We start from the raw sequence: 22691 nt of genomic DNA on the forward strand, positions 1-22691 counted from the left end.
GAGGACAAAGTAATTAACATGAAAACAACACAAGTACAAGAAACAATTGAGAGCAGCACATTTGTAAGCTTAAAAATACAAACTTTTACCTCAGTTGTAATGCTACTGGTAGTTGTATCCCAATTTCCCAGCAAAATGCTGTAAGCTGATTAGCAAAGCAGAAATGAACTGCAACTTCATCAGTAATTTTCAGAAAGTCGTCACTGCAGCATATACTGCTAAAGAGAGCCCAGGTTTCTAAATTCCACACCAACTAAACTTGAGTATTTCAAGTTCACTCTCATACTTTAGAACCAGAACAAACCATGTCCAAACTACATGTTCAAATTTTTATAAAAATTAAGGTTTAACATTTATTTTACATCTAGCTTTCCACATCCATGTGGGGACAAGGAATCAGAATGTACATAACTATAAGCAGTGCAAAAGTGGTGCCAGTGAGAAGTCACAGATGCACAATAAAGTGATAGTACAAGACTAGAGAAAATGAAGCTATGGATGTTAAGAATGGAGACCAAAAAGATTAAACAAGGAAAAATATGAAGGAAGAGGGGAGGAAAGAGATGTTTAATAATGCCCTTGTTGCTGAAAGATAAACTAATGGCACAAGACAATGCTTCTTTTAGAACAAAAATCCAATAGCAATGAGTCTTTATTCACGTTTAGTCACCTGACATGAAGAAAGTGTCTGTTGCATTAAAATAGTCATCAATGTAAATGGCAGCATGGCTGAACAAATCCTTTTCAATGGTAACGAACATCCCACATAGTAAAGTCACTTCAACACAGCCTCATGACAATTCCCACATCAAAACAGTACTTTATTTTATAATTTTTTTGCCTCATCATTACCCCACATTAAGATCTTTCAGTTGTCAAGTGTACAAGGTGAAGAAAAAGGTTCTCAGTCAGCAAACACAGGTGCATCAGGAAGTATCTCCACAATACACCACTTCAGATCTGCTGGGTCCCAAGTCCATCCTTGAACGCTGGGCTCCCAGCACCGAGTGCAGCCCCCTACTACGGCTACACAACTATGTTAGCTTATTAATTCTGCATCCACCAGGCCGAGCAATGTGCCAACCTGCAACAGACTGAGCATTAGAACTGAAAATGGCAGAAGAGTCACTCTATTGAACTTTACATCATTATTTGATGTTAAACAATGAGGCAAATGCCAACAGTATATACAAAATCCAGCTTTGCTCTTACAAAAGATTTTGTTTCCCATATTGATTAATCCAGGCAGCTAACTCATTGGTTTATGCAACTTTATTGAAGAAAATAAATCAATTACTAGTAGAGCTATTAGTTGATCACTCATCCATTGACAACTTGCATCATTTATTCAGTGCTATATTAAACAGTGTTTTGGAAGACAGATTAACTAATAGCTCCAAGCCTCCTAACAAAATTTAAATGAATTACAAAAATGTTCTTAAACCCTATTTTGGAATACAAGGGATGTTTGACTTCCAATTTCCATTCTCTGTAAAACAAGAACTGGTCATTCCTTTATTGACATGCATAAGATACATCACATTTTCTGTTCTGCTGATGCTATAGATTCAGTACCAATTCTCCAGACACATCAGTTATGAGCAGAAGTATATAATAAAACCTCAGTTCTCTAACACTGGAAGATTTGGAACAAGATGGATGTTGCTACAGCAATGTTACTTCTTTGATGGGAGAAAACTGAACCCATCTCCCCTCCCCCCTTCAGGTGGTATCTTCAGTATCTGTTAGAGCAGTGAGGAATGTTTTAATCTCATAACCAAGTTAGAATGAAGACATTGGCCACATAATACACATGCTCCATTAAAAAAAAAATCTGAATCTTGGGCAATTGTTCTTGTGTAACTACTTTACAGATTCTAAAAGCAGTTATTGTCCAAAGCTGGAAGAACTAAAGTCTTCTCAGATGAGCATGTGCATGAATGGAAGGAGGTAAACAAAAAAATAAAAAAGATGAGGTCTGATAGGGGAGCAGCCGGATAAGAAAATCAAAAAAGGAACAGTAATTTAAAGTTTATTCCAGCTATAATGCAGGTTATTCTGACTTTAAGGTAGCATCACATGGCATACTTCTGAGTCCATTCCCGAGATATTCTGTTGTACCTGAAGACAAAACCAGGAATTAAATTAACATCAGCATGAAAATGACGATTTCCTAAACATTTATGATTAAATATTACTTTATTCTCTTTACATTTGAGAAGTCTCTTTCTGTACCAAGACATACTTAAACTCAAAAAACTGAATAATCCCCTCCCTGCACCAATTAGGACATCCTCTAGTTTTCAGGAAAAAGCTTTAAATTCAAGACAAGCAAATTTGCTGAAATCTGTTATGAAAAAAAATGGAAGAGAAGCAAGATACTATCTGAGATGGAATAAACAAGGCAAGTATTTTATCTGAATATTGTTCTTAGATGACAGTATATCCCACGCTGTAAGCAAAGATTACTTGGTTAATAATATCACTGGATACTAACTGTCAAATTTCCAATTGTAAAGAAAAACAACATTAAACATTTCATTGCACTGAATATTCTTTTCACACGAATATATGGCTCAGAATTTTATAAGAACATTAAAAGGCTATTTATTCCACACTACTTCCACAAGAACTGAGCTGACAATTAGTTAACACTTAACTCCATGCTTGTCAGTAAGAAGTTAATAATTAACTATTCAAGCAGAATAATCCTCATACATTTCCTAGTTTATATGTGGAAGACAAGACACTGTGATTAAAAATAATTGAAATTTCACTTGTCTGAATTCACTCATGTCTGTATATAAGGTCTCACTACAGGGCATCACTTTAAACCAAATTCTGACAAAATCTGGGTAAATACTTACCAAAACAAGTTGACAACCTGCCTCAGAACTCGGTAATTACTTCATACTAACTTTATTTTTTTTGGCCATGCAAGAGTAGTATCTGTGAGAAATAGTGACTAGCCAATACATTACACACTAACCACAGATCAAGCTGTTAAATTTCCACATTCCGTAACTGGTGCATCCATTATCTGTTAGTTAATCCAGTGCCCTAGAGCATGCAGCACCCAAGTGCTGACAAATTTCCATTTTGTTAAATGCACCATAATTTGCAAGTATTCTTACCCTACAGCATAGCGTATTTCTCTGTCCACTCTCTTGCTAACCTATTGTACCTAATTGGACAAATGTATTTAGCATTAATATATATAAAACCCCCAAAATCTTCTTCATATAAATCTGTGCGAAATGTTAAAGATATCTATCTAAGGAAAATAAAGTTATTGCAACACAGATGAGGAAAAAAAGTTCTCATGCCCATTTTCAAGGGAAGAACCAAAATTTAAGGCCAAATGAAGGCATCAAAACAACAAAGAACTGTCTTTTCCTTGCTAGGAAGATCTATCAGCTCAGATAGATTTATGCACAGTAAGCAAAAAAAAAAAGGGCAATATATACACTGTAAAATACTTCCACACACGTGAGAAAAATATAAGTCTCTTCCACCCACAACTTCAAAGATGCTAAGCTCCTTTGTTTTAAATTATTCACTACTCACTTCTTTGACACACAAGTTTTCTCCATCTCAGATCCTCACAAAAGGCTCACTGAACACAACTGCTGTCTCACAACGCATTCTTACAGTCTGTTAAAATACCAGTCTTGTGCAATTCTGTACTTACTTGTCTCTGTCTGTTTTATAGATACGTGCAATCTCTGGCACTAGTGGGTCATCTGGATTTGGATCACATAACAGTGAACAAATGGATAAGAGAACTGTAAAAAAACAAAACATTCTCAATAACAAAAGAGGAATGGCAATCTCAGAAACAACAGAGCATGGATCTTTACATTAGCACAATGTCATCACAGGACAGAACCTAAGAAGTATTTTCCTGATGAACAGCCAATATAAATTTATAATTCACTCTTAAGTAAAAAGCTCAGACTAACTTAAACGTCTGTAAGAACTATTTGCTTCCTATTTCCCAACACTTACAGCTGTCAGTACACACATGAGAACAGCACTGTTGTCCCCTGCACTATGATGTAACATAGCAGCCAACAAAAGCACATTATGTACTCTGATGAACAGCACATCCATGATGATTATCAGTAAAACTAGAAAAATCCTCAAATTTAAGTTTTTAGTTTTTAAATCCAACTGAATTCTTGATTTGTTGTACATGAGGCAAGGATATCCTGGTCTGCACTGATAAAATTACACACGTAAAAAACTCAGTAACACTGTAGGCAACTATCAGGACTTCATCTTATAACTCACAGCTTTAGAAGAAAACAGTGAAGCATTAAAATGTAGGGAATCCACATTCAAATAACAAACTGACTGTTTGCACAGACAGGAGTTACAAGTTCTATAGACAAAAGGGCACTCTGAGGGATCTTTTGAAGCCACAGTGACCAGTGGCTTTGAGGCAAAACTATTTGATCATCACAAAAATATTTGAGAATTATCTTTTATTTACTGTAGTAAAATGAGGAAAGCCACAAACATTCTCTTGCAACACAACATCAATTTATCATGAAGTAGGATCAGTAAATTTAGTTCATGATGTAATGCAATGCCAGGGCACCATGGTAGAATGCAGCATCTATCAATAACAGATTTATTCATCTACCACAGATATGCCAATAGAAATATGCATATAACTCTAGGCAGGATGAAAAAAAAATTGCAAATCAGTATTAAAAACTAACTTTAAATTAATCTTTCATTTAATATGCACATGTATCTACATGGGCAGCTCCAAACAAGCAGTTTCTTAGCCTTAGCTCAAACACCATAACACAGGCTTATTTCAATCCAAATACCAGCAAATTCCTCTGGGCCCAAGCTGGTAAATTCTGCTAAGAATACTGAAGCAAGAAAGTGACCAGACAAAGTGTTAAACAGCCACAGAGAAGAAAGTGTTAGAAAAAAAAAAATCCATTAAAAAAGCAGTATCATTAAACTGGCAAAACATAGGCTTGAATGGGGAAGTTAAGAGAAATCAAAGAGACGGGCAAGCACTTAACACAATCAAAGCTAAAAAGCACAGTATTCAACACAAGATGGAAAAATTTCCCTTTCACAAAAGTTACCTTTAGAAATAGTTAAAGCAGGAGACCACTGTGATCTTAGAATATCAAGACAAATGCTGCCATTACTGTTAATATTTGGATGATAGATTCTTGTTGTAAATGCAACCTGCAACAAAAAAAAAAAAAGAAACAAAGTGCATTTGGGTCTATGACAATAGCTGCACCCGTTCTTCTCAGCCAAGCCACCAGTCAATTCAATTTACTCTGAAAGAAAAGGATTAAGCACTTAAGCTGCATCAAATTCAGGGAAATGCACCCAAGCCACAAGCTCTGAGTCCCCAACATGCATTATTTCAAACAGAGAGGGCAAATATGAGTGTTTTAATCCCAGCTGCCTTTGATGAAAACACTCAACAGCAGTGCCTAAACCACAGTAACACTGCTGTCACAGAGCTAAGGAACTTCCAACAACTGCAGTTGCTCCAAGGGTACGCCTTCATATTAACTGAAAATTGGAAGACGAAGCTAGTGGCTGATAAAGCTACCAAGAAAGAGCATATTTTGCAATTACTGCCAAATTCCTATCAAATAACCCCTTCACTTGACTTTAGGCACTCAGCAAGTAAATCCCTACCCAGTGTCACATTCCTACAGACCAATCCAAACAGCTACACTAATACTTGACAGTCCCCATGGCAAGAATTCTATTATAGTAACACAAAGCTAACAAAGTTTTCCTGTCAATTAAGAGAACCAGAAAAGAGGCCAAATATTCCAAGACATGCAGAATCCACACACATGGATTTGCTCGTAAAGAATATGCTAACACACTCATTCCTGTGTTAGTCAGAATGGGACCCAGACATCCAACAGATCATAAAAACACCTGAAAAGAAGGGAGAACTTGACAATAGTACAGTACAGATGCTGACAATTTCTGTCCTATACTCAGTTAAGAAACACTAATTTCACAAATGAGACAACAATACTTACCTTAGGTGGTTTGAATGGGTAGTCTGTGGGAAAGTGAATTGTCAAGAAGAATACACCACCCTGATATGGACTGTCGTTCTGTCAAAGCAAACAAATAATTCTCCTATTATCATCTTTAGCATTAAATATCACTGAAGATCTTGTTTTTAAATAAATGGAGAGGAAATTTATTTGATGTTTAAAAAATGTTTAATCCACCAATACCAGTGAGACATAATTAAAATTTAATTCTTACTTCCTAAAGTATGTAATACAGAACACATAATCATCACTTTCTATGTGGACCTCTCCAAGCTAATGCATCATAAAACCTAGCAGCTCTGACAATCCACTCAGGACTACAGGGCAAAAATATTCAAATGTTTCTAAGATAGCTCCAAGAAGTAACGTTAACAGAGTGAGGGTCCCATCAGATTCAAAAACCTCCAGTTCAGTGTTTGGAGTTTGTTATGACCACCCAAGTTTAGAGTGGTCACAGATTCCCATTCCCTCCTAAATTCTGTCCTTAGCGTCAGCCCTGCAAAAAACCTGTGAGTACACAGGTAGATCCTTGTTCCTTGAAAAAAAACCCCAAAAGGCCACAATAAAAAACCTCAACCATCCATCCCACCAGCACAACCAACCAGATGGAAGAATGATCATAATTTAAGTGATTTTATCCTCTCTTTATGCATTAGAAATTCACAGTAATCTAGTATGAGAGAGTATTTTACATTTCCCTACTCCAAGGAAAGAATTACTGGGATAATTCATTCAGCTATGAGCAGTAAAGCAACATGTGGAAGTAAAAAAGATGATAGTAAGGAGAAGAAAAACCTGGAGTGACTAAATAGGGATTTTTTAAGTTAGTAATTACAAGAAAAAAGAAGCAAAAGGTTTTTAATTCAAAATTACAATTAAATATCTGAAATAGAGCTAATAATTTCAATGTTTAACTTGAAGAATACTTTGCTGTTAATTCTGGACTGTGGGCTAGGGAAAATGAATTTGAAGTGTACACAGTACACTTCTGCATTATTTGTAAATTGAATTCTCATCTTAATTGCAAAAATGTTTCACTGATGTAAGGAAATAACTATGTATTACTTAAATTCCAGAAAGTAAAAAAGTGCAACACAAGACAGGGAACTCAAATCCTCAACATACAGGTTATACCCTATCCTCTCTGATTAAACCTAGTGATCATGATATAACCTCTTTTATTTGGCCAACAGATACCATATGAGGCCTTGAGAAGCCAAAAAATACCAATCCTTTCACTGGGCATATTCTGGGGATACATTTTATCAATTACAGAAACTCCTCCTTAAAATGTGTTAAAACAAAGCATACTCTCATACACCTATCTAGGAAAATCACAATATCCTACTGCAGAGGTGGAAGACCAAATGACTCGTTCTACAATCCCTGTCTGTAGAACTACTAACACCACAGTGACACACTTCTGTCAGGATACTGCCCAATCTGGAAATAGGAATGCAGACCTTCTGACACCACGAAAACCACATTGGGAAGAAAGGAGCTGTACATTATTAAACCACAAGGGAAAACTAAAAATAATAATCCAAATTTAAATTCAACCAATGCTTAATACCTCGTGACTGTGCAGACACCAGCCAGATAGAATCATCATACCCAGTGTAGTGCACAACACTCTTTGCCATTTAAGCATTAATATAGCTACTGAACAACTCTATATTTTTCAGGTACCTAGTCACAATCAATGATGACCAGGTACTTTGGGATGAAGAGACGTTTTTCAGTCCACTGAACCTCTAACAGACACCTCCTAATAACACACTTGTAGCTATATATAAAGCCAGGGTCATTCAGCACCACTGACATTTAATTCCTACTTTGTAGTCTCACCAAAGACTTGACTTCCCAAGTTACAGAAAGGTTTGTATTTTAAACACAGACAACCGAAAAACTCCAGATATTAATTTTTTTCCAGGTTGTTTTCAACAAAAGTAAAGCAAACATCTGGCTACCTTAATGAGGAAAAAGTCCCATTAAAGTTTTAGATACTTACTGAACATTTAACACTGACTTTTCTGCACTCATAACTGAAACCTCACATTTCAGCGATTACTGACCATTCTATTCCTTCAATTATTCAAGATCTCAGCATTACAACACCAGACCAAATAAGGATTCCCTTCTAAGATCCACACAAAACCATCCCAACTAATTCCTGATAGTAGTACCAGGACCTAGTACAAAGTTCATGCTAGATTAAGACTTTAGAAAAAGTTAAATGCAAACAAAGTTTCTAAATAGTAAGTAACAATACCTAACATTGCCCTAGATATTATTTCAGCTGAAATACATGTCCTCATAAAATACTGCAACAACAGAATAACTAGTGAGTTTCTTCCCCTCCCGCATTTTCCTTTATTGTAATGAAGACTTCTAGAATTTGAGCTGGATAAGGAGAGCTAACCAATGTAAACCAAAAACCCCACAGTTTTCTCCTCAGTAGGAACTACTCATTTAATATTACATCACAAGAATTAGAATACTTACAGGTCCCATAATTGTGGCTTGCCAATGAAACACTACAAAAGAAAAACTCCGCATTATTATCTAGGTATGATATGCTTTGAGTCAGCAGAAAAAAACATAAAACTTAAAGTTACTTACTGTCATCTCCAACGGGACCTGCTGAACACTGTGCTGGAGGATCACGGGCTAAGTCACTAAGTTCCTTTAAGAAAAAAAAAAAAATAGTAATTTTCACTTCATGTCTAGCAAAAACCTTTAATAGTTTTTCCATATACAAACACAGAAGAATGTGCCATTAACAACCCTAAGAACCACCTTATCAGTATCAAAAATGTCAATAATAATAGACAAAGGAGCACCAAAACTAGCTATGAAGGTAAACTGCTACCGTGACTATGCCTTTCCAGGTACATGTCTATCACTGCTGTGAAAACACTCTTGATGAAGAAAGAAGCAGGATGCAAAGCCTTACGCTGGCAAAGTCTGATCACTTTTTGATCAAGATTTACAAGGACTCAGTCTTAGCTAGAGAAGTCTAAAGTGGCAAGAGTGAAAACTGTTGATGAGCTTCATGAAACAGAAATCACTCTGTATGTGACATCTGGCATTAGAACTAAGAACAGCCAGAAAAAACCCCACAGAAACTTTGTTTCACTTTACCCACTACCTGCATCAGGGACGTACCTCACAAAGATAAAAGAAGACAAGAAAAATCAAAAGGCTGGCAAGTGCTGTAATCAGGCAAAATATCTGCATTTTTTATTTTAAACTTTACATTTAATACAATTAGACCATTAAAATAAAAAATTACTGAACTGCAGAAACAGTTCTCTCCCTTCACCATTACAGAGGAATGGAAACAAACATTTCAGATGGAGGATTCCTTGTGCAGTAACAATACAACTGAGAGGAAACAAAGAAGCTCTCCATTAAATTGTTTTAATGCTCCACAAGTCATTTGTTCAGACAGCATCTCTAAATTAAACTTACACTTTCAGCTAAAGCATGTAACCACCTACTTTCTCCCCTGCTCTCCCTTTGACTTTAAAGAGGGCTTCAAGAGCTTCTACAGATAAATCTGCACTTCCCCTATTTCATTCATTAACAGATCCACTCAAGTTTTGGTTTTTTTCCTGCAAGTCTATACAAGCCATTCAACCAAGAACTCTGTCAGACATTTAAGAAAGCCAGGCATACCTATTGTACTGGAAACATAAGCATATTTGCACCAGACAGCTAAGTCTTGCCTGGGAAGATCCTAATTGTACACCCTTTAAGTTACACAGATTCTGCACTTCATAAAAATTTACTAAGTATAAGCCAAAAAAATGAGGGAAAAAACCCAACTTGTGTTTCTTGTAATATAAACCTTGCTCTTTGGTAAGATGATAGCTCCTGCAAACACAGAAGGAATAATACCACTTCAACATGTGTAAGTCCATACACTAAAAAAAAAAAAATCACAAAAGAACATACAACAACCAAACATCACCCACCAAACAGCAAAACCACATCATCCAAAGTCCACAACAATCCCCTGCACTGCAAACACCAAGAAAATTTAGTCCCAGGTTTCCCCTCCCTACATGTGTTAATTCTTATGAATTTTCCAATTAACAGTATTTCCATTTTGCACTGGCATCAGACTGTTTTACAAAATGAAACCATAATTTTGATAAGCAATGGCACAATGAAGTTAATAGTACAAATCATTTCACTGTTGCTTTTTGTAGAACTGTGGGCAACAGCTCCTTCCACATCATCACAGCGAATGCATTTAAAATTTTGCTACACTCTCCAGATATTAGATATTTTGAGGGGCCCGATGACATTTAATATCCCTTCTTAGATCCATATGCTATCCATTATCTTCCAGGAGAATTTGTTAACTTAGGTTTATGTTATTCATGTAAAGGCAAATGATAAATGCAGAAGACACTTCTGATAGTTTTTTATTTTAATTTTCAGGGTATTTTTTTCTATTTAACAAATACAGCAGGTTTTGTTAGTCAGGCTTGTTTCTCATCAAAATGTATTTTCCAGTTCTAAGATTCCAAAATCTGAGAGGAAAACATGTATCGTGTCCCTTGAAGTAAGCTGTAGTAGTAAAATAAGCAGCAAGAAACAAATGTTATTACTTTAATGCCGTTGTATAGTTATTACTGATTTAAAAGTGGAAGTACATCAAGATCCTCAAGGTTTTTTTTAAAATATCACAGGGACTAAGAACTATGAAAAGGCTCTTCATGCAATTTATGAAAATTATCAAGCTGAGTAGCATGAAGACAAGGATGAGAAAAGATCAGCATAAAGCAGACTGTCAGATATATGTACATTAGACTAGAGAGGTCTTCAAAAGCTACTACTATCTTCAGAGAAATAAGAATTCAGTACTCAAGATAAAAATAGGTATTTTACCACAGCAGGAAAATTAGTAATTCAACATCAATAATTCAACCAGGGAAAGTTACTTGCAGATGTAATTCATACATTGAATTTAGTAAGTTCCAGTGAAACATTTGTGCAAAAAAACCTTTGGTAATACTAAAAATAATTTAAAAGCTGAAACAAATGAATTTCAATATTCCAGACTCCTATAATTTCAAAATCTATGTCTATACTCCTTTTCACTACTTGAACTGCTCAAGGTAACAAAGTAGCAGTGACCTTCATTAAGCAAAGGACTAAACTTTTGTCTGGTCCAAAACACTTCAGGTAGGAAAAAACACCCTAATTGCGCTAATCAAAGCAGTTCAATATACAAATAATTATGGGTACAAATGATATACCAGTTGGCATTTCACCCACAGAGCAAGTAATTCACCCATAAATTTGGGGAAAATAGCTGAGGTGGCACATGCTCTTGTATTTGCTTCTCCAGGGTACTATGGTCAGAAAAGTCTACAGACTTCTATTCAGCTAAAGTAAAGCTGTTTGCTTCAGCAGAGTGTGAAGGGCTGTAGAAGAACTTGGGCAAACATGAACCAAAACCTGGTTCATAGTAACACCAGACCAACTTCATCAATCTACACAAAAAGGGTAGGCTTTTCAGAAAAAGGGAGTGGAAAGTTGTGAGTAACTTTAAAAAGTACCTCCTTTTGAAAGCTACAACTCCATTGAAAACAACAGGCAAACTGGAATAACTGGAAACTGAACAAGCAGAGGCACGTGGGCTGTGAGATCTGGAGGGCAGTTCAAGCATTTTGCTCAAGGAAAGGAAGGAGCTTTTTTTTTTTTTAGAAAGCTTCCAACTCAGCAACATAAATACAAACCTACTTACTTTCTCAGATTAGCAATCAAGACTAACAATTCTATAATAAATAAATATTTAATCTAATATTTTTATATGTAAGAGCTTTCAGCTTCTCATATTCCTTCTACCGTATCTATTTCTCCAACTTGCTTCTTTTTGTTAACATGGTTTCGGTAGTGCCTTCCCTTTCTCTGGGGTTATTAAGCTACATCCTGAATTTTTGTAAAAATCCCCAAAGTAGAACCCACATTTTCCTGGAATCGGTTGTTAGTTTTTCAATTTAGAGGTGGCTTAAGAGAAAAAACAAAAGAAAACTTTTGGTTTCTTTCAAGCAGCAAATGTGAAATATTTTAGATAGAAACAATAAACCAAATTTGGTGAGGAGTGACACACTATGCACCTATCGGAAAGGATTAGTCTTGAATTACAACCGTGACCAGCAGTCTCTGTCACTGCCAGAGGTTTCCGGTGCAGCTCCAGCATGTCACCATTTCTGTGTCCCAGTTTCCAAATATAAAGTGAGATAGTTCCTACCTCTCCACAAGGATGATTAGTCACTCACCATTTTACAGACTAGAACATTGTTAAAAGAGTAAGCACCAATGCTACTGTTAGAGAACAACAGCAATGTAACACAGACAAGGAGCAATACATGTACAATTCTGCAACAGAGTTTTGGAAAACTGAGATCAATAGAAATAGAGCAGCAGTACCTATCTGCAACAGACAGATCTGCTCTAACACAAATTCAGCATCGTTGTCCTTTGCCAGTTTCACATTAGGTTTCTAAAGATTCAGTTTCACTGGTGAAACAGCCCTATTTTTTATCTCCTCCCTTCTCTTTCAATACACATTTATCAGAAAGCTGATAACAAAACAAAGAAATACAAACACTACTTTCAAGAAACAGAATACTTGTAAAAAAGCTCATTAACCTGCTTGTTTTGCAGCAATATAATCACAACTAACATAGAAAAGATGGCTTAAGCTTCAAGTAAGGATTCAAAACTTTGACATGTGAGTGCGAATGCAGGACTATGATCCTATAATAAAACCAGAAGTATCTTTCTTTTCCTGACAGCTAAGTTGCTAAAAAATCTCTCAAACAACTCCCCTCTACCTGCTATTTAAAAGATAACAGAAGCCCTTTAAAGAATGAAGAAACTTTAAAGACTGACAAAGGGTATCTCATCCAAATATGCATGAACAAAAAAACAGAAGTTTTCAGGTTCTGGAAAATTCTGTAAGAAATGACAGCCTGGTGCCTACCAAGCCCAAGCTGCCTTCTCGCAAGGTACCAAATAATGCAGCATCTGCACCAGTTTCTTTCCATTTGTCAGATTCCATACTCTCTTGTGGCACTACTACATTTTTTTAGTTTACAACAGAAATAGCCAGGCCTTACTTTTAATGATAGCAACAGCTGACTTAAACACAGTCATAGAAGATCACTCCAACCAGAATGACTGAAGATTGTCCTCCACAGTTACATTTAATATCGGTTAGTAACACAAGTATTTGTTAAAATTACATATTGCAGCTTTCTGGTTTGTACTCAAGAAAGCATGAAGGGGTTAATTTGCTTTACATTTCCAGAAAATAACTTGGAGGACATGAAAGGTGATGCGCAGTTAAATCAGAAATTAAAAAAAAATAACAAAGCGCAAAGCACAACGCAAAAACCTCTCAAACAATAACCCACAATGCACACACACAAAAAAACCCACCCCTCAACCCAAAAAAACCCCAATCAAACCAAAAAAGGACAAAGAGAAAAAACACCACTTAGGCCAATCAAAAAATGAACATTTATTAACTTGACTGCTTGTCTAATGATGTGTCAAACAGGATATTTCAAACTCTAGGCAACCAAAAATTCATCACTGCATTAGTCTTACTCATTAGCTCACAGCTGAATACAGCTTTAAAAAAGAAGGAAGGATTGGAAGCAGCTATAAAGGGAGGGGAAGAACATTTAAGCCTGTTTGAAGATTAAGAAGTGTCAAGCAGCAAAGAACTACTGCTTCATCCCACACACCTGCATTTGAAACATTCGTTTCAGCATGGAAATTAATTACACCTGGAAGCAGAAAATAACAGTTTGCAAGGACACTGGATGTGGATTTCTAAGCTGAGTAAGAAAGCAATGGCACAATAGACATTACAAAACAAATGTAACCAGCAGAAAATTATCAGTTTCAAACAAGCTGGCCTTTCTGCAAATAATAAATAGATAAAAGCAACGTGTAATGGCAGTGCAAGATACAGAAAGATGTAGGTTCCTCTTGATTAAAGGACATTAGCGCAACTATGAAGAGAAAACATATGAAAAGCAGTCAGAGAAAACAGCAAGGACAAAGAGCACAGAAAGGTCTTCAAGAAACCCAAAACACAACTAGGAATGTAACAGTTGTGATTCTGTTTTGATTATTCTGCTTGCTTTTCATGGTTCTCCCTTCAGTCCTTCATATTGGATTTTTCAGCCTACACCCCACATATTGTTTGCACAGTGCCTAGCGTAATACCATCATGGTATAATAAAAGACAAACATTGAAATATTCATGTTTTAAGCCTCTCACTCAAGGAAGGAAATGCCAGACTGCTGTGCCACTGTAATTAAATCACTCAGTGTACTTGGCCTGTGATACAAACTACTCAGGTGACTACCTACTATCTCTTCAAAGAACCTACCTTTTAGTACACAAGCCCTTTGTGAATGAGAGTATTGTCTACAGCTGTTCTCATCTGTTCTGAAATCTGGAAGGTGTACAATGCAGGTAATGGTTTTTGGGAAATTTCAGAGTTACTGCAACTAAAATGGCTCTCTATTTATTCCAGTGTTTTGCAGAGTAGTTGGACCGATCCAACTGGAAAGGGAATGCAGTTACAGATTTTGCTTTCCTGGTCACTCCCTAAAGGCTTTCAGAACAAACTTTAAAAAAAGGTGGCAACTACACACCTGTAGCTCTGCTTTGAACTCAAAAGTACGGTTTGTTTCTCCTAAAGTAACCAAAACCACAGAAGCTTCTAATTCAAGATGAAGAAAATCTGACTGCTTAATGCAAATTTCGAGGTATTGTAACAATTACCATACCCTGAAAACAGCAGAACTTACTAAAACACTCTTATGCTCAGTGTTGAATGAGGACTGTATACACTGGCTGAAGTACATTGAAGGGACAAGTGTGAAGTGCAGCACTGGCTAACCCAGTGGTTAATTCAGTGATAGCTGGGTATTTTAATTCTGACATTTCCAAGCTTTCGAATATCTGACATTGAAACTTAGCATGCCTTTTCCTTTGGGAGTTTTTTCCTGCAAGAATCACAATGATCTTTGGTTCTGTAACCCAGGACTGCAATGCAGCCCTAAAAGAAGAGGGGATAACTAGTATAAATAGGCCAAATGAGAAACGCCAAGATGTACCTTGCTAAATGAAACAGAATGTCTGGTAAACAAAAGGACAGATGAAATTCAGTATAGACAAATGTAAATTGATGCAGTTAGAAAGAAGTAAGGCATTCTGTTCTGATGGCCACCTCTCAGAAATTAGGTTTGGGCATTGTGCTAGACATTTTCAAACAAATGCTGGCTTAATATTCCTTAGAGGCTGGAGGTCAGCAGCATTGTGCAAGAGCCTTCCAACATGCTGCCCCTCAGCTTGTTGAGGGCACAGTAACTTAGAGCAGAACCTCAGCCACCAACACTTGCCACATAATCAGAAGCAACACCTGTACACCCTGAGTTCCATGTGACAGAAGACTCCCAGAGTTTGCCAAGACGACACAAACAACAACTTTGGAGACTGGCAGTTTGCAGAACAAGGTTTTGTAGAAATGACGAGTGGCCTCAATGGGACACAACATCAGTCAGCCTGCACTTTCTGAAAAGCTACAAGAATTCTCCTTATTCTCAAAAAAACGAGGACAATGTAAAAAAAAGTTATCAAATCAGTATTTTAACAAGTAACACCATGTCTGTAATCAGCATGGTGAATTCACTGCTTAGCAGTAGCTTCATCTATTATTCTGTTATTTATTAATCAGCCTCAAAAACTCTGAAAATCAGCTCTCCTTTTAAAAAACTGTCTTGACTTTCACCAGTCCATATTTTGTATGCATACAAAGATGCATGTGAAAGTTATTACAATATACCATAGGGGTGCATTCTATGGACACAGCTATATGGGACTGACTACACTGCCTTAGCTACAGCGTACAATTACCCTATCATATTATGCTATTTCCATAAGTTCCCTCCATAATCATTCTAAGGGCCAGTCTATAGGATTAGGTACACTTACACACAAAATCAACTCACACCAAGACAACAGCATAAAAAAACTCAACCAACCACCACCAAAACAAACCACAAAACTATCTTGAGTACAACAGATCTTACAGTTGAGTTCCACCTCTGCTATCTAGAGAATAGTGACATACAGAAGGATCTTAAAAAATAAATGAGGGAAGTTTTTTTTAAAAAAAGTTACAGAGCATCTTTATGAGAAGACTGCACCCTGAAGAAGGGGAGTGGAAGGGGGGTGGATCTTTCTTGCTCATGTGGCAAATAGAAATTCAGGAGATTCTCCTATATTATTCAAGGCAAGAAAAAGTTAAAACTAAGGCTAAAAGGAAAAACAAACCTTGCATTTATCTCATTTAAGATAATTTCTTGGCATTACTACTCAAATAGGCCAACAAAGGTTGAGAAGTACTACCTTTGAGTACTGCCTTGTTTATATTTACTAGAAACTTAGAAGAGCTCACAGAGGTGACAAACACCTGGCCAACCTAACTCTATGTTACAGAGAAAGCTCACTATAAAGTTAACATTTAATACCATCTTCTTGCCTTCCCATCAGAAAGACATAAAGCACTTCAGCATTTGCACTCACTTCAGCTTGCAACTCCGATGTCCAGATGCTTGTGGAAAGGTTTAAATGTTGGTCACCGTTTTTTACCGGGCCATAACATTTGCAAAACAGTCCACAATCCTCTCATCTTGCTTTCTTAAGACCATAATAAAAATCCATCCCCATTACAGTGGAAAAAACTGCAGGAGATCTTAAAGACGTCATGTCTAGTGTATCACACATCTCAAAGGGATAATGGTCAGAACAAAGGCTTCTTTTACACAAAAATTTCATACTCTTGTTTACTGTTGGTAAAAATCCCCCTATCTGTTTCACTTTCATTCCTGAATCCTGCAATGCTCTATTTTCCAGTATTAAACCTTGCCTACATCCAAGTGTTTTATAAAGAGTTGCCAAACACCTAAACACAAATTTAAACTTGTGAATATAATTTTAACTATTTTTTTTTGCAAAGCTACCAAATTTAACCAGATCAGTGCCCTATAGAAGACCAGTGAAAATAACCTGGCTTCGTTGGTTTTGTTTTTTTTTTTTAATCTCATGCATTTTTCATTTAGAGTTCGAGGCATTAAAATTTATATTTCAAAGTTTAAAAAGTTGTCAAGCATGTGCAACTCAACACAATTTAAGACTCTCTTCTGATAAAACCAACTTGACAAAAAGCAACTACATTTAAAAATGCACTACTGACTCCAGTTGTATATATTCATGCACACATTCACACTGCTGCTTTCATTTCTTATTTTTTTTTCTACATATTCTACTGTCAGGTTACTTCATCGAATCAATCACAGGAAAGAAAGTCTGTAACTCAGCCCTTCCAATGTCAGCTACAGCATCTTAGCCTAAAGCCATCAACAGAGGTCAGCTTATTCTGAGAGATCAGACCTAATGCTGAAGTGCAGACCACAAGTTCCCATCTGCCAGCTCTGATGCACAGGGGAGGGACTTAGACATAAGCACAGGGCAGACAGTTAAAGTGGCAAACCCTTCATATTTGCAACAGAAAGATTTATCAAGGATGACGTATCAATGCCCTAATCTGAATCATACAAAAGCTCAACCTTTTCCCACTCCGCCTTACCAGCTGTCACTTGACATCTCAGAGAAGGTTAAGAACCTCCATCCTTCTCTCTCCTCCAACAGTTCAAGCCAAGGGATGCAGAGAACACATCATCCATAGGTAGGGGATAATACCAGGCTGGAACTGGGCTCCACAAGGAATAGAGATGCTTTTGGCAAGAGGCAGTTCACTGTTCAGTACCCAACAGCTGCTGCTTACAGCTGTTTACATCCTTCTCCACTCCCTTACCGATTAACTGTGAGCTCAGAGAAAAGCCCCAGAACTGGTTACAGGCTGGGCAGGAAGTTGAAGGAGCTCATTCTGTGGAGGCCTTCTGTAGAAGAATGTCACACTAGGACTAACAGCAAAAGCACAGACTTACTTTCAAAACCACATCGCTAAAAGCTGGAATGATTATAAAGATCATAAGAGCTGGCCAACCTTTTTATTCTGTATACATAATCCCACCTAAATCCTTGATATACTGGAGGACTCTCTTTAAAGAATGCAAAAAGTACCCATCTAATGGAATATTGATCTCTGAAGTTCTGTAAATCACTTAAGTGAGATAACAATTCCTATTCTCTTCCCACTCCAATGCACACATTCAAAGTTCTATGCTGACTAGGAAGTTGTTTCACAATTAACGAGAGAAATCTTTGAAGTTATCTCAGTCCAAACTTTCTAGCTAAGGAAACATCAGTATTCCTCTCTCATAAAAAAAATGACCAGTTCTTAAAACACATCCAATACTTTATTAATAAATGCTGGTCTTCAATACAGAGAACCAAACCTACCCAATTAAGAAATATTATTTTCATTTTAATGAAAATTTCATGATAGAAATGTCACTTCCATTTGGATAAGCTGAATCTTAAACAGAATTTAAGTGATGACAGCTTTCATCTAACGCTAAATATTTTTATTCTGACTTTTAAAACTAATTTAAGTTCTTCAATACTAGGGCCTCCCAAACTCCATTACTGCAGTACCACGATTTAAAAACCAACCACCACCTTCTGGCTCAATGTGACCCTTCCTACCACCAAGTGCAATTGCTGAGCTGAACTACCTACCCAAGACAGGGCTTAGTCTAGCCCTGGATATTCACAATAGTTCAGGTGAAATAACAGTAAAAAAGGTAATTCAGTACATCGAGCATTTATAAAGGTTTAAAGCATTTCAACTCCGCTTATATCAACTGAATTTCGTTAGCTAGCTAATCTTAACTTTCTAAGCCCCTAAACACACAAATCCAGACTTATTTCTAGACACTCATTCAAAGCATGAGTTCAGTCACATAACTTAGTTATTCAACTATTTTGAAAAAGCCCAGCAAACATAAGACTGCCCGCAAAAGTGTTGTGGGTTTCATCCAGAGAAGAAAACTTAATTCCAACCAGCTTTATTACAGATTGTTTTTTTTAATTCAAACCAAGTTCAAAAGAAAAAAGTAGCAGTTTAAAAATAAAGTAATAACAAGGCTTTGTAACTCTTCCACTTTGGTTAAATTAATGCATATTTCCATGCAGTCCTCACTAATGTATGTTACACCTCATCTTTGAAAAATACTGTATTTCCAGGGTTTCTCACTATGAGCATGTGGAGAAGGGGGGTTAAAGCTGCAGTTAATTATGCATGTAGGAACAGTGCTGGAGGCTACAGCCTGAGGAAAAGTTATTCAGCCTCCACTCCACCAGTGTCAATGGAAGCCTTCTATCTATACTTAAATAGCAATAAATGGTTTTGCCACCTTCAGCCTTTAGTTTCCAAGATGCAAACTCCACTTAAGATTTTCTAATAAATTATTCCAATATAATGATGCTGGCTTGTGCTATGCTTAATCAAACAGCCATAAAACACAGCAGGCACAACCTTTCTTAAGGATTATATAGACGAGACATTTCATGCATAGATCTCCTGTATTAATTCTATTTTTAGCCTATCAAGATCACTTAGACCACTTGTATTGCCCGACTTTAATGGCTGCATACAGCAGTGATAAAACAGATGTGTACCATGACATAACATTTCCAAGTTTTCCAAATTTTATGCATTCCTGATTCCCTACTCCTACATAAATGCTTCCCTGCTACAGGATCATCGTCACTTGAAGCGGAAGCTCCAGCATGCTGCAGCAATTACAGGATGTGTTTTCAGCAGGCACCATTGACACTTCAGACCAAGACAATGTGCTTACAGGTGCATCAAGTATTTAGATACATGCTCATAAATCAACTTGAATTTCTTAGTAATTCTGGGGAGGAAAAAAAATATTGGAGAAAAATTTCATCCTCAGGGAAGAAAATACTCAATTTTAAGATGCATGTTCACATTATGCCATGGGAAAAGAACTTGCTTGTTATCATAAAACAACTGCAAAGAAAGCCGTATCAAGGACAGAGTTTTGCCAACTGAACACAAGCTGCCCCCAGAACAGATGGCACCGATGACATGACAAACTCCAGCATAACAATAATCTTTCTGGATTGGATGTGTACCTGACAACTACTTTAGTTTGGGAAGAGCTTTATACAGGGTGTTCCAGAAGTAGACAACACAACACATAAATACTCATTTACTTTCATTTTCAAAACAGAAGTAGAATTTGACAATTATGTCCTGATAGTGGCTGCATTCTGAATGTGTAACAGACTTCAGATTAAAGGGACACACACACACACAAAGAGAGTCTCAAAGTCTAGTTTACTCAATATAATGAAGAATGTTATTTTGCTTGATACATCAAGTCCACAAAGACGGAGTCAGCCAAACAGACTGAAAATATCTTCACTGGTACATCCAGGATGTCATCTGCTGCAGGAGACAGTGAATTCTAGTCCTAACAAGTAATAACACAAACTAAATCAGCTTTGTGTGATTACAATGTTCTGAGGTCCTGGTTTCTCCTTAGCCTGTTCTTATCTACTGCCAAAGACATACTGCAAGGAAGCAGAGAGTTCCAAGGTCTGATCTGTGATGTTACAATTGGAAGACAGGAATCCCAGCTCACCAGTGACAATGCTGTTCTCTCTGGGCTTTACTGGTTGACAGGATTAAAATTACATTCACAACCACTCTGTTACAGAACTGGCCCTGCTATTTTTTTATGTCAGCATCAGCCTCTGTAAACATTTGTACTGGAAACCAGTAGAGGAAAGAAAGCAACATGCAAAGTATGTTTTTTTTCATTCCACAAATAAAGTTCACCTTCCAGGCTTGCAAATACAAAAATCGAAACTACAAACTCCATGTGAATTAAGTATATCTTGTAGTGTGGTGTGATTGAACTGATTAGAAAAATCCAAACAAACACGCACACACCAAAAAAAAAAAAAAAAAGGCAAAAAGAAAAACCCTAACTCAACTATCTTCCAAATCCTAAACTCTTGCACTGCGTATAGGAAAAACCTTGCTACTACACAGTGCAATAGAATGTAAGGACCAATACAAGAGACTGTACACAACAGGCCAAAACGCTGAAGTCAGAGATGACTTACTGGTTTGAGAGTCACGCTGAATCGTTTTTAGGTTCTGACCACCAGATTACTACGTAAGTGGGGGTTTGTCTTGGTTTACATTTGACAGTAAATTCTTACCTGCAGCACCTGAACGTGTTTCACAAGCATGAGTTGATGACAAAGCATACCAGGGAGTATCCTAGCTGTGTTTCAACTCAAGTGATATCATCCACTAATACAAGGACATTTTGATGGCAGATTCAAAAGGAATTGTTTTGAAATTTTTGCCAGAGCATAGCCATAATTCAAAGGCAATCCATTCAGCTAGCTACCCAGAATGGATTTAAAAGTTTCGAGGGTAACAGTACTATCCATTCACTAAAAACATTTAAAAAAACGCTCGTTTTGTCTAAAATACAACCACAAGCACTGCGTGAAATTAAAGCGAGACGAACAGGCAGCACAAAGTTTACACAGTGTCTACAAAAGGTGTTTTGTGCACCGAAATTCACCGATTTCAGGACGTTCTGCCATCTTGGCAGGCTATGAGATGACCAACTCACTCCTCTGAGCTCTTGAAGCACGTAAATGCTCCACGTAGCTCGCGTAAGAAGGAGCACAGACCAACAGCGACTTCCCGGTAACGCCGCTGCGCTCTCTTCGCGTTTTGCCATTACATCCCAGCAATTCTCAAACCTACCGAGAAAACCTAAGCCTACCAAGGGGCAACTTCACTCCGGGAGTCTTCTCACCCTGGGAAAGATTTAATAAAAAGCAACCACCACCATAAAAAAATAATATATATATATATACACATAAAAGAAGAAAAGGGAAAAAAAAAAAAAAAGAAAAAAAACCCAAACCAAACCAACAAACTTTCATCACCTCGGCATTTTTTCCGAGTTAGCCGCCGCGAAGTTGCTCCACCCGGTTCCGATTGTGCAACGGGGGGGGGAGGCGGCGGCGCGCAGCGCGCTCCCGCCGGGCGCGAGGGGAAGCGATTCCCGGACGGACGATGGATTCCCGGGGGTCCGGAGGGCCGCGGGGCGGCGGAGAGGGGCAACTGCGGGGCGAGAGTAGCACCGCGGTGGCTGCTCCGTGTGTCCGTGCCGCGTTATTGCGGAACGCGAGGGATCCCGGAAAGCGCCCGGGCCAGGCGGACCCGCCGCCATCTTACAATGCGGGAGAGAAGTTGCACAGCGGAGGGGAAAACCCGGCCGAAGGGCCCAGCTGCTGCCCCGGGCAGCGCCGCCATCGCGCCGAAACCCCCAGGCACACACGGGCCGGCGCCATTCGGGCCGGCTTCGGCGGAAGGGCAGCGGCAGCGACCCCGGTCTGCGCTGACATCCGAGCGGCCCCGGGAGCTGCCTCTGTCCGACTCCCCCGGCCCCCGCCCTCAGGAAGGGGCCGGGGCCGAGCTTCGAGCTCAGGCCCAAAGAGAGTGGCCTCGCCGCCCCAGCCGGGCCGCGGCCCCGCCGGAAAAAGCCGCC

At 37.9% G+C, this 22691-nt stretch overlaps 1 protein-coding gene across 3 annotated transcripts; it reads right to left on the reverse strand.

Moving 5' to 3' along the window:
* Positions 1-634: 634 nt before the first annotated feature.
* Positions 635-22107, reverse strand: UBE2D3 (ubiquitin conjugating enzyme E2 D3). 3 transcript variants are annotated; one of them, XM_015623994.3, is made up of 9 exons: positions 13854-13882; positions 12888-12891; positions 8688-8754; positions 8571-8602; positions 6045-6122; positions 5112-5217; positions 3692-3785; positions 3135-3184; positions 635-2121 (listed from the first exon to the last, which is right to left on the reverse strand). In XM_015623994.3, exons 1-8 carry the CDS (start codon positions 13865-13867, stop codon positions 3136-3138), a joined length of 444 nt encoding a protein of 147 aa, XP_015479480.2. In that variant the 5' UTR covers positions 13868-13882; the 3' UTR covers positions 635-2121; position 3135. The 3 variants fall into 3 exon arrangements, with proteins under 3 accessions (XP_015479480.2, XP_033369317.1, XP_015479481.2); XM_033513426.1 differs by lacking the exons at positions 12888-12891; positions 13854-13882 and adding an exon at positions 22087-22107 and having other exon boundaries at positions 8688-8751; XM_015623995.3 differs by lacking the exon at positions 3135-3184.
* Between the last annotated feature and the right edge of the window lie 584 nt (positions 22108-22691).

Source organism: Parus major, chromosome 4 (genome assembly GCF_001522545.3).
Source record: "Parus major isolate Abel chromosome 4, Parus_major1.1, whole genome shotgun sequence".
Taxonomy (NCBI): domain Eukaryota; kingdom Metazoa; phylum Chordata; class Aves; order Passeriformes; family Paridae; genus Parus; species Parus major.

What these genes read in the sequence shown, in the direction of transcription:
- UBE2D3 (XM_015623994.3), bottom strand. An exon ending in AGGTCCCGTTGGAGATGACA is followed by an intron (nt 8,603 to 8,687) that starts GTAAGTAACTTT and finishes TTTCTTTTGTAG; the next exon opens with TGTTTCATTGGCAAGCCACA. An exon ending in AAGCCACAATTATGGGACCT is followed by an intron (nt 6,123 to 8,570) that starts GTAAGTATTCTA and finishes TTGCTTTGACAG; the next exon opens with AACGACAGTCCATATCAGGG.